Source organism: Myotis brandtii, unplaced genomic scaffold, assembly GCF_000412655.1.
Source record: "Myotis brandtii unplaced genomic scaffold, ASM41265v1 scaffold339, whole genome shotgun sequence".
NCBI lineage: Eukaryota > Metazoa > Chordata > Mammalia > Chiroptera > Vespertilionidae > Myotis > Myotis brandtii.
In genome coordinates, this window is record NW_005363061.1 from 151,501 (window position 1) to 163,806 (window position 12,306).

The window sequence follows — 12,306 nt, forward strand, 5'->3', positions numbered from 1 at the left end:
GGGGGTGAGGGGGAGGCCCTGGCAGGGGAGTGCAGGGAAGAATCTGCCAAGGCACTCAAGGGGGAGGGAAAGGAGCTAAGGTTTGACTTGGACATGGTGGATTAAAACTGCTGGCGAAATGACATCAAAGGGGAGAGAAAAGTAAAGAATTCCCTGGGAATTTCCTTTTTAAAGAAACAAATACATCAGGGTGCATGCTTAGCTGGTGGCCAGTGGCAGGGGTGAGCTGCCATTACTCACATCCCCAAACTTTGGCCCAGGAGCTTCCAAAAAGGCCTGGGCATTTGTACTGAGGTAGGATGGGGGACACCTGGATTAGGGTGTCCTTAGCAACAAAAGGCCAAGGCTGGGTCCCCCTGCCTCCCTGGCCCTGCCACTGAGAGGCTTTCTGGCCCCTGCAGACTCATGTGACCTGCTGCTGCCAGGCAGCCCTTCCTGGCAAGGGCGATGGTTTGAAAGGGCAGAGCAGTGATCCGTGGCTCTGGTTTCAGAGGGGGCAGTGCTGGGTCCCACAGGTCGGATTACAGCCTGACTCAGCTCATCCTGAAGGTGGCCTGGGAAGGGAGGCCTGGGACGGAGGTGGGGACGGGTCACCTTGGAAAGGTGCAGAGGCAGGTATCCCATGTATGACAGATACACCATCAGTGCAGAGCCACAAACCAGAACAGTGGTCATGTGACGGAAAGCTCAGCACCTACCTCCCCAAACAAACGCTTGCACTTACAGAGACACAACTGCCAACCAAGAGACAATTCCTCGTTGGAGAGACCCTGGAAGAACTGCTGGCCGACACGGCCCCATGGCCTATGGGACCTTCATCCTACCGATACCACGAAGGGCCAAAAAGATGCCTAGGAAGCTGTGTGCCCTGAGGGGGAAGCGGGCCCAGGGTGACAGGAGGCTGCACAGCAGCAGGGAGCACTGGCACCAGGGCCAGACGCCTGGATGCAAATCCAGCTCCATCATCGGGTCGGATGGCATGATTCCCCCCACACACATATGGGCAAGTAGATAAACTTCTCTGTGCCTCAGTTTCCTCACCTGTAGGTGTGGCTAATAAAAGCCCCTACTCATAGGGTGGTGGTGAGCACTAAGGAAGTGACTCTCTGAAAGTGCTAAGTCTATGCCTGGCCCACGGCATGTGCTCAGCTAGCGTTAGCTGTCCATGCAACAAGGAGTCACACTTGTGTAAAAAAAGCAAAACAAAAAGTAATACAAAACTATACTGCTTAGGAGAAGGGCAGCAAGAAACATGCCAAACGTAAAATGTTGGTTACTGAAGTGGTCAGAAGGGACTATTTTTTAAAAAAAATATATTTTATTGATTTTTCACAGAGAGGAAGGGAGTGGGATAGAGAGTTAGAAACATCGATGAGAGAGAAACATTGATCAGCTGCCTCCTGCACACTCCCCACTGGGTATGTGCCCGCAACCAAGGCACATGCCCTTGGCCGGAATCGAACCCGGGACCCCTGAGTCCGCAGGCCGACGCTCTATCCACTGAGCCAAACCGGTCAGGGCAGAAGGGACTATTTTAATTTCTTACATGGAAAGTGAGAATGTGTAACCTGACATAATGAAAATTAATTTAAAAATGAAAGAGGAGAAGCCTAAGGGCTGATTGAGATGTTGTCATCAATCTCCCCTCCTCCCTCAGGCCTGGAGGTGCTCTCTGGTTCCCTAAGGGCAGCCCGCCACCCCCCACAAAAGGCAGGCCAAGCCCTGCATTACCTGGTGAATGATTCCAGAGCCAGGCCGCCAGAAGCCCACGCCATACTTGGCACCTGCAGTTGCCAGGAAGTTATACACTTCCTGGTTTATGTCCTGTGGAGACAAATCAATACCCAGCGCATTAGTAACACAGTCTGTGTGTGTCCGGGCCGACCCTTGCTCACGCCATCCTCCCACCCGACCTCCCCCACGGCCTGACATGCTGGCACTGGGCAGACAGGCCCTCTCCGGGGGCCTCTACAAATAGCCCCAAAGGGCTTGGCCGGTGGCCCAGGGTTTCGGCTGGCAGGCCTGGGAGGAAAGCAAGGGAGCAGAGACAGAGCCCAGTTTTACGATTCCTGGTCGGGGAGCAGGTCCAGAACAAGTTCCTTCCCTGCCTGGGGTCTCAGTTTCCTCATTTGTAGAAGGAACTGGGCTACATCACCTCCAAGGGCCCTCTGGCACTCAGTCCTCCCCAAGGCCAGCAGGAGGGGCAGGCCACCGCAGAACTGGGTGCAGTCTCCACCTGAGCCTCGGGGGCCTCATCTGTAATCCCGGCTGACCCTGACCGAACGCCCAACTACGGAAAGGGCATCGCGTAAATATCCTCACCACCCATCCCAGGAGCGAGAGAGGTGTTGTCCTCAAGCCGTTTACAGGTGCCAAAACAGAGGCTCAGAGGGGAGACCACGTTCTGGAGATCCCAGAGTTAAACGGAGAAGCCCGGGTTTGAAACCAGGCCTGTTCACCCCAGAGCCCGAGAACTACAGTCTGATAGGAAATAACGAAGGGCACCTTCCCATATCTCAGAACACTAGACCAGCATCTGGCACAGCCTAGGTGCTCAGTACTTGGTAATATATTTGATGGGCCCCAAAAGAAAGACTGCCAAATGGATCATGTCCTGAGATGTAGGTTTCAACAAAACCGTGCGGGCGGCCAAACCCATTCTGCCTGTAATTAGAAGGCAGCCTCCTCGGGGGTAGGCAGGCTTCCCAGCACCGGATGGGAGCCCGGGGTTTGCCTGGAAGCCATGGCATGCCCCCGGACAGGTGAGACCCCACTGACAGGAGGGTAGGACCACCTCGGACTGCAGAGTCCTAAAGGCAGCCTCTGGGCAGGAGAGCCATGCTCCAAGCAGAGGAGGGACCCACTGTCAGCTCCCCTGGGCCCTCAATAAAACACCCTCAGACCACGTAACCCCTTCACCTAACGCCAGACCAACCATGACCCTTCTGAGGGCCCATCTGGTTCTCCCAGGTGAAGGAATGGCAAACAAAGAATTTGGGTTCCCAGGGCGGTCTCTTTCCGATTAATTATTACTATACTGGCTTTTTCATTTACACACTAGTCACTTATAAAACTGGTACCAAGGGTTGGAGTCAGGCAGTCCTGTCTGGGTGCATATGCACGGGTGTCTGTGCAAGTGGGGAAGAGGCAGTGTGGTGCCCTGAGTGGTCCATCAGTGTCGGGGCCTGAACTTGGCCTAGAGCAGCGGTTATCAACCTGTGGGTCGCAACCCCTTTGGCGATCGAACGACCTTTTCACAGGAGTCGCCTAAGACCATCCTGCATATCAGATATTTACATTACGATTCATAACAGTAGCAACATTACAGTTATGAAGTAGCAACAAAAATAATTTTATGGTTGGGTCACAACATGAGGAACTGTATTTAAAGGGCCAGAAGGTTGAGAACCACTGGCCTAGGCCCTTCAGGCTGCCTGTGTGACCCTGGACAGATCACTTTGCCTCTCGCCCCAACCATGTACATCTGACCATATCCCTCCCCTCCTTAAACTCTTCAATGACTCCTGGGATGGTGCCCATTGCCCTCAAGGCCCTGACTCCACCTGCCCCCAAACACCTCATCCCACCCTCTTTCACACACAGAGCTCCGGCCCCACAACTCCCTTTCAATCCCATAAAGGCATGGAGTTGCTTCCTGCCTTGGGGCCTTTATGCACACTGTTCTCTCTAGAATGTTCTTCCTCCAGTTAACATCAACTTATCTGCTCAGGTCGGTTCCAGCCCAGGTTACATCCTCAAAGAGGTCCTTTACCCTCCAAACCACAAATCTGAGTTTTCTTATTCTCAGCGTCCTGCGCTTTCCCTTCATAACATATACAAACTGGCAATTTCCTATTTATTTGTGTGACTGTTTAGCTCTGTCTCCCTACCAGACTAAGATCCATGATGGCAGGGCCCATCTGTCTTGTTCACACTGCATCCCTAGCCCCTAGCAGTGTCTGGCATAGAATTAATGTTCAATAAACATTTGTTAAATAAACGGGGGAATGAGCTCTGAAACCTTATGATCCCGTGAATCTCACCTCCAGAAGGTAGGTTCTGAATTCACAAAGTAAGGGAAGGCCAGACCCTGAGGGTGGTGCCCTGCTGTGGGCAGTCAGTCACCCAGAGGGGTGATAAGGTCCCAGTTCCTGGGCATGCCCAGTTCCGGGCACACAGGAGCCTCTGCAAAGCTACCATCACTGCTGCTGCGAACACGGAAACCACGGGCCTGCAGGCTGGGCTCTCTCAGCTGAGAACAAAAAGAGCCGCTGTGCAACCAGGACACAAACTGGCGGGCCAGCGGGGGAAGAAAGGGCTTGAATGGGAAAGCTGCCCTGAGCCTTTCCCATGAGTCTGAGGGGCTCTCTGAGCTGTGCTGACCCTGGGAGCCGGACCACTTTCAATTGCATGCCCTGCTCTGTGCCTGGCTGGGCCGAGGCCCTGCCAGCATTCAGCTCCTGCCAACTGCCCCCCATGAGGGGCGCCCACTTCCACTGCAGGGGGTGGAGAGGGTGGAGGCCCAGATCTGGGAGAGACCTGCTGTTGCCAAGTGTTGAGCACACACAAAGGTACCACAAGCAGAGCCTGGGGCAGGGGAGGGATTTGGTTCCTAAGGAAGGGTGTGAGGAATTCAGTGTGGCACACAGCCCTTTGTGTCTCATTAAGCAAAACAGAAGAAGAAAGCCCCCAAAGGAGGCCAGTCAGTAAGAGAGAGCACGCAAGGGGGAGCCGGATCTGGGTCTGGCCCTAACCATCCCCTCCGCCCCCATGCGGCTGTAGGACTTGACTACACGGTGCCTTTGCTGCCTCAAATTTACATTATAGCCATCGGCCTACCTCCCTGATAGGATCTTCGGGGTCAGACAAAAGTGTGAGTGGGTGCACACGTGATGCTGGAAGAACAGGAAACTTAAACTGCCCTCTCCAGAGCAGCTGCCAACATTCATCAGAACCTGATGTCTGCATCATTTTTCTAATTCTATATAATAAAAGGGTAATATGCAAATTGACCCTAACAGCGGAATGACCAGAACAACCGCTCAACCAATCACTATGAGGCGCCCCATCTTTCAGTTCCTTTCCCTGGCTGGCAGGCTCTGATCATCCGATGGCTAACGGGGAACCTGGGGTGGGTGGTGCCGCACAGAGGACAACCGGCGGCGGGGGTGGGAACGGCCAACCTCTCAGTCCCTTCCCCCGGCCTTCAGGCTCCGATCGCCCAATGGTGAACAGGGAACCGGGGTGGTGGCGGCGGGGACAGGGCCAGCGAGCGGGCAGAACGGCTGACCCCTTGGTCCTTCCCCCGACTGGCAGGCTCTGATCGCCCAATGGCCAACCGGAACTGAGGGAAGATGGCCCTGATCGCAGGCCAGGCCTAGGGACCGTACCCGTGCATGAATTTCATGCACCAGGCCTCTAGTATAACAGATAAAGGACCAGAAAAAAAAAATACCATCAATGTAGTAAGATTAAGGATGATTTTGTTTTTTAGGTTTTCTCTGTATTTTCTAACATCTTCAAAATGAGTAAATGATATTTTAAGAATTAGAAAAGTATAAAAACAATAAAAAAAAAAAGACTATTCCCGGCCAGGATGGCTCAGTGGTTGAGCATTGACCTATGAACCAGGAGGTCATGGATCGATTCCCAGTCAGGGCACATCCCTGGGTTGCGGGCTCAATCCCCAGTGTGGGGCGTGCAGGAGGCAGTTAATCAATGATTCTCTCTCATCATTGATGTTTCTCTCTCTCTCCCTCGAGGGCTTTGCCTCTCACCTCATGTCACACCCACTGTCCCCCCACACCACCTTCAGCTCACCTTGGCCCGACGAAGGTCTTTCTCACCCCCGACCTGGGCCTCGATCAGATGGTCACAGTGGATGGTGGACGGCACCGCCACCTTGGGCAGCCCACTGCTGATGAACTGCAGCATGGCCATCTGGGCCGTGGCGTCCTGCATGGCTACGCGGTCCGGCCGCAGCCGCAGGTACGTCTTGCCCCGCTCGATCTCCTGATTGGCTGGGTCATCCAGGTGTCCATACACAAGCTTCTCAGAGAGGGTCAGAGGCCGGTTCAGTCTGCGGGAAATGGAAGAGGTTGCTTGGTACTGTCTGCACAATCCCCTGCCCACCCACAGCACTGCCCCTCTGTGCACATGGTCACCCTGAGAGAGGGCAGGAGGGGACTGTTCCCTCCACAAGGCTGGAGCGGTCCTGCTCACTGTGGCATCTCCGGCACACAGCACAGTGCCTGGCACTTACTAGGTGATTCAAAGTTACTTGATGAATAAGTGAAACACAAGAGGTGGTGTTTTGTTTTGTTTTTAAGAATATTTGTTTTTTCAGCATATTAACCACTATTATCTCATGAGCATCGATTACATGTATTTCATACCGTCTAATCCTCACTGTATTCCTGGCATTTAATAAAACAACCAAGGGGGAGCAGAGGCTCAGCGGAGTGGTGATAGTTGCTCAAGTTCGCAGCCAGGCTCTCCTTGAACCCTCTCTCGGTCCATGAACAACTCCCCTGTGCTGTCGGCCCCACAAAGACAGAGGATCCACACCAGTACCCCGACACCCAACCTGCCCACCCTCCATTCACAACCTCCACCCCAGGGGGAGGAGGCCTTCTTACCCTTTTATGCTAAAGCCTTGCCCATTAGCCCCACTTGCTCTTCCCCCATTAAGAGAGGCGTGGCTGTCAGCTCTTAAGAACAGAAACCCCTATCGCTGCCTCTGGCCTTTCACTGGTCCTCCTCTTTTCAGACCCCATTTCCCCTCCTTCCTCATCAGGGCCAAAACAGCAGAAAAGTCTGACCCTAAGGGAGGTGCACCTCTGCCAGGACTCAAATGCTTCCTTCTCCCCAGGGTTCCCCCAACTCAACTCTCAACCACCCACCTGAGGCGCCCTGATGATTCCCTGCTGCTGCCCATTGCACCTGGCTGCCCACACGGCACAGCAGCCCTGGCTGGACCTCACACTGCCTCCCCCACGCACGAAGCTTATGCCAAACCTGAGGCCTCCTGGGAAGGCAGAGTTCCACTCACACCCAATAAGTAAAAAAAAAAAAATGGCATCAGATTAGGAGTCAGAGGCTCTGGGTCTAGACCTGACCCTATTACTAAACCAATGTGACAGATTAGCGACAGTCCTTTTCTGGGAGCTCACCAACTCTAAAGTCCAGGACTTTGACTGGAATGAGGTAACAGATAGCACTTATAATAAAACAGCTTTACTGAGGAATAATTGGAGTGCAATAAACTGCACATATTTAAAGTACCCGATTGATAAGTTCTGACATATGGATACACATATGTCACCACCACAATCAAGATAATGAACACATCCATCACCCCCAAAAGCTTCCTTGTGCCCTCCCACTCGCCCCCATCCCCAAACCACCACTGGCGGTTTTCTGTCACTACAGATTGGTTTATGACAGCACTCACTTGTAGCTTGACACTGCTAGCACTTTCCTGTATGTAACTCATTCCATCCTCACAAGACGATGAGGAAGCTGAAACACAGCGGAGGTAACGTGCCCCCGGTCACGAGTGGCAGAGCAGAGGGCAAGGAGCCCAGCAGTGGCTCCAGGTCTGTGCTCCTTCCATCGCCCTGCACTGTCTCAACAGGGCTCTGCTGGGAAAGCGGGGACCTCTCTTCTGCTAGCCTGGGCTCCAGCCCCTTACTCTCAATTTACCAAGTCCCTGGAGATAAGAGTTCCCTAAGGTGCTGGCTCTGTGGGCAACAGCAGAGCAAGTGTCAATTCTGAGAATCTCTATGCTCTGCTGTCATGAGAAGCTTGAATAAAAATAGGGCAGGCCTGAGGCACAGCCTGCCCCCTTTTGTGCAGCATCTCCAAGGCTAGTGGGATGAGCAGTGAGTTACAGAGCACGACCCCCCTTTCTGGGTCCCAGAGGAGACAAAAAAATAGCACATGGACTTTAAAACTAAAGGCCTTGACAGCAAATGCCTGAACTTGTATAAAAAAGTCTGACAATGACAAAAGCCCAAGGACGAGTCCATCATCATATTTCCTTGAGGAGTAAAATGGGTCTTCTATATCCCTCTGTCCCTCTGCTTCACCAAATGGCAGAGCCAGTTCCCAGGAACAGAACTGGACCCCTTCTTTTTATTTTTTATTTTTAATCCTCACCCAACGATATTTTCCCATTGATTTTTAGAGAGAGTGAAAGGGAGAGAGGAGGGGGAGAGAGAGGCATCAATTGGTTGCCTCCCGAACACACCCTGATCCAGGCCAGAGATCTAACTTGCAACCGAGGTATGTGCCCTTGGCCAGGAATCAAACCCACGACCCTTCGGTCTGAGAGCCAAGGGTCTAACCACTGAGCAAAACCAGCTAAGACAGAACTGGGCCCCTTCTGTCACGGACAAAGGGTGGAGAAAGAGTCCCCCCTGCAAGTCTCCTGGATTTCCAAAACATTCTTAAATGTGTTTAATTCACTAACATCTTTTTAGAATAGCCTCACTCTACCTTCTTTTCTACCTACGGGTTTCTCAGCCGTGGCACCCCGGGCATTTTGGGGCAGATGATTCTTTGTTGTGAGGCTCTCTTCTGCATTGTAGGATGTTCAGTAGGGTTCCTGGCCTCTACCCACTAAATAACACTCACTCTCTCACCCCCGTGCCCCCACTGACAACCAAAAATGTCTCCAGACATTGCTAAATTCCTCTCGGGGACGAAATTGACACCCACACCCCTCCCCCCGTGAGAACCCCTGCTCTATGGCAACATCCTTTATCTGCACTAATCTGGAAAATGCTGAAAGTTAATGGACTTTTCTGGTTAATGCAGGGTTGTAATAAACAGGCAAAGGAAAAAAAATCTTTTTTTGGTTAATTTTACAGATATAATTAAAACCAAAAAAATTCCCAGTGCCTTAGAGGGTAGTTTTTTGGTTAATTTAAAAAATATATATTTTTATTGATTTCAGATAGGAAGGGAGAGGGAGAGAGAGAGAAACATCAACTATGAGAGAGAATCATTGATTGGCTGCCTCCTGCACGTCCCCCACTGGGGATTGAGCCCGAAACCTGGGCATGTGCCCTTGACCGGAATTGAGCCAGGGACCCTTCAGACCGCAGGCTGGTGCTCTATCCACTGAGCAACCCGGTTAGGGCTTTTTGGTTAATTTTTTAAAGCAAAGACTAAAAGGTGAATAATACTCTTTGTCACATTATTGTAAAGCAAACATCTATGTTAACTCTCCTTTTAAGCACGATGAAGAGCAAGGTGGAAATGCTTTGGAGTCTAAAGGAAAATCCATCATTTTCCCACCGAGCTATGGTCAGAGAGCTCCAAGAATAAATAAAATGTTGTTTCCTTGGGAAAACAATATTTTTACCAGACCCCATATTGATGGGGACAGTGGTTGGAAACTGTGAGTGTATGTTAGAACCAGCTGGGAAATTGGCCAGCACTCCTGACAGTTTGATGAGAGGCTGTTAAACAGCATATTCCGATTTAGTGGGGCGGGGCTAGGGCCTGAGGTTCTGCATGGCTAACAACATCCCAGAGGATGCTGCTGCTGCTGATCCCTGGACCACGTTTTCAGGAGTAAGACCTTCATGACCCAAAAAAAAGAAAGACCTTCACAACCTGAATCGGAATTGCTAGGGGCCGTGTTGGCTGGTTTTACAAGCTTCCCAGGTGACTCTAATGTGCAGCCCAGATGAAACCCACAAGACGGCTGGGACTGACACTGGGAGGCACTGGAGCTGGAGGGACCGCAGGCCACTCCCCCAAGCTGACACTGACGTTTTTTCTTTCTTCTTCTTTCTTTTTTTTTTTTTTTTTTTTTTTGGTTAGGTACCCCTACCAAAAGCTTTACTCTGAGAGAGAGGGAAACTTAGTTGAGTAGGGTTAAGAACAAATAAAGTAGCCCCAGTATGTACAAGGGTCTTAGTAACTTCCCTTTTTATGACACTGATTTTCTTATCTGCAAAATGAGGAGGGTGTAACAACAACCTACAGAAGTTGTTGAAAAGAATAGAAATCATGTATGTGACGTGCCTAGACCAAACTGGACACCTAGGTAGCTCCTATTAGTATGACCACCCTTGCCAAACACTCACAGGTCCTCACTACAATTAGATAAAGACTCAGTCAGTCCTTACCCTTAGAACTGACGTGAGGATACCAGTAAAGAGGCAAACAGTGACCACAGAGAGGGAGTGTGGGAGAATGGCTAGAGCACTGGATGAGGACATGGGACAAGGTCCCACCACTCGCTCACTGTGTGGCCTCAGGCAAGTTGCTTCTCCACCTGAGCCTGTTCCCTGGCTGTAACATGGGTATATTCATATCTGTTCTCGCTATTCCCAGGGTCACTGTCACCAGGTGGGGAGCTGTTCAAGTTCCAGGAGCAGTGCTGGCTGGTGTATACCACCAGCCCCCGACCCCATCCTCCTGCGGCATCTTTGTCATCCTTCTGGTGCCACCATCTAGCCCAGGACCAGGCACACAGGACAGCAGTGCAAAGATGGCTGCCATTTTACCAAATGAGGAAAGGGAGACCCCATAAAGATATGCTCCAGATCCCACCCGAGCTCTCCTCCGGGCCCACTCGCAGAAGAGGAAATAGATATTTCTCTGGCACTTAGGCCCAGTCCATATCACCGGCTTCTTGATAACAGACTTTTCCTCGGCAGAGGGAGAAAGACCACCACCAATCGGCAAAGCCTCTCCTCCGCAGGGACCACTGTACCCTAAGCGCCTTGCTCCTGCCATCATCCTCAACCACTCTTCCTCAAGCACCCGCTCTGCTGCCTGAAAGGGCAGGTAGCAAAAGCAGCACCTTTAGCCGTCCCCCAGCTCCCCCAGCGGCCTTACCGTTTGCGAACAATGTCGATGTTCTTCTCTAGCAGGTCATAGCGGATGTAATCATTGGGCTCGAAGTGGCTCATGGCCACCTTGGCCCGTTGGCACAGGACTGAGGCCACATGGTACTGCCGCACACCCAGGGCTTTCTGCAAGAAGAAAGGCAACAGCAACTGTCAGTGGAGGACTTAGGGTGGTGAAAAGTGAGAAATGACAACGTCAAGAGCTATTCAGTGCCCGCAGCCTCGATTTCCTCATCTGAGGCATAGGGATGAAACGGATGATACAGCAGCCACAAGGAACACAGCTTGTGGCAGGAGAAAGGGTAAGGGACTTGTAGCCAGAATTGCTGGAGCAAAGTCAAGTTCTATCAGCTTAAGAAATCCATCATCATTTGAGCACCAGAGGAGATGGGGAATGGGGGCATAACCAGCTCCGCTGATGACAGGGTTAGTGGAAAGAGGAGATGAGAACATTTGTGAAAGTTCTCAGTAAGCTGTGAAGCACTAATCATGGCACGGCTGCTACTCCACTGCACTACACGTTCCTTGAGGGTTGGTATCAAGCGCTATTTGTCTTATTTATCTCTGTATCTAGACTACCTGGCACATACTAGAGATTCAATAAATGACTGTTGAGTAGATGCAAGAATTAATGAGGAAAACTTCATCCATGAACTTTGGATATTTTCTCATCCCTTCGACTAGGTAATAAAAAGGATAGCTTCTACGTGGCTCTTTTTCTTTGACTGCTCCTGGGGAAGACAGTCGCCATGTTGTTAAGACATTTCCCTGGGAGAGGCCTACCTGGAGAGGAACTGTGGCCAATAACCAGCACCATGTTGCTAGGTGTGTGAGCACACCATCTTGCAAGCGAGTGTTCCAGCTCCAGCCAAACCTTCAGATAACCGCACCCCTGGCTGACATCTGGACTGCAACTTCTTGAGCGATTCTGACCAGAACCACCCAAACAAGCCACTCCCAAATTCCTGGCCCACAGAAACTGAGCAAGAAATGTTTGTTGTTTTAAATACTCTATGTTTGGGGGCAACAACCTGTTATACAGCAATAGATAAATGATTGTTATGATGGGGTCTGTATTAGTTCATTTTAAACTGTGGGTGACAACCTTCCAAGGGTTCATTGTGACCAGGGAAGAATAACTGAACCCAAGAAATGACAGAGGGAAAGGAACAGCCACTTCCCTTCAAGGTGGTATTCCCTGTCTAAGGGGGAATATGCCCTTGGGCAAGGACAAGGCAAAGCTCAAGCTACTGCCCAGGTTCCCTTCTTTGTGTCACCAGGACATTTAAATCCAACCCCTGCCGATCTCAGCATCTGAACCAATACAAGTGCACAAGTGCCATTCCCTGTGCAGGTCACCCAGTGGTGAACACCAACCCCACTCGGAACAGCGCCCCCAGCACTGCCCACCTCCCCCCGCCCCCCCCCAGCAGGAGGG

General features: G+C 51.4%; 1 protein-coding gene across 2 annotated transcripts in view; it reads right to left on the bottom strand.

The window, feature by feature from the left end:
- Window positions 1-12,306, bottom strand: part of ACO2 (aconitase 2, mitochondrial) — a 41,410-nt gene that overhangs the window by 12,827 nt on the left and 16,277 nt on the right. For both annotated transcript variants that reach the window (XM_005871362.1, XM_014543834.1), the window contains exons 2-4: window positions 10,858-10,994; window positions 5,821-6,079; window positions 1,732-1,824 (exon numbers count right to left, since the gene is read on the bottom strand). In XM_005871362.1, coding sequence (XP_005871424.1) covers window positions 1,732-1,824; window positions 5,821-6,079; window positions 10,858-10,994 — 489 coding nt within the window. The remainder of the gene's footprint in view (window positions 1-1,731; window positions 1,825-5,820; window positions 6,080-10,857; window positions 10,995-12,306) is intronic.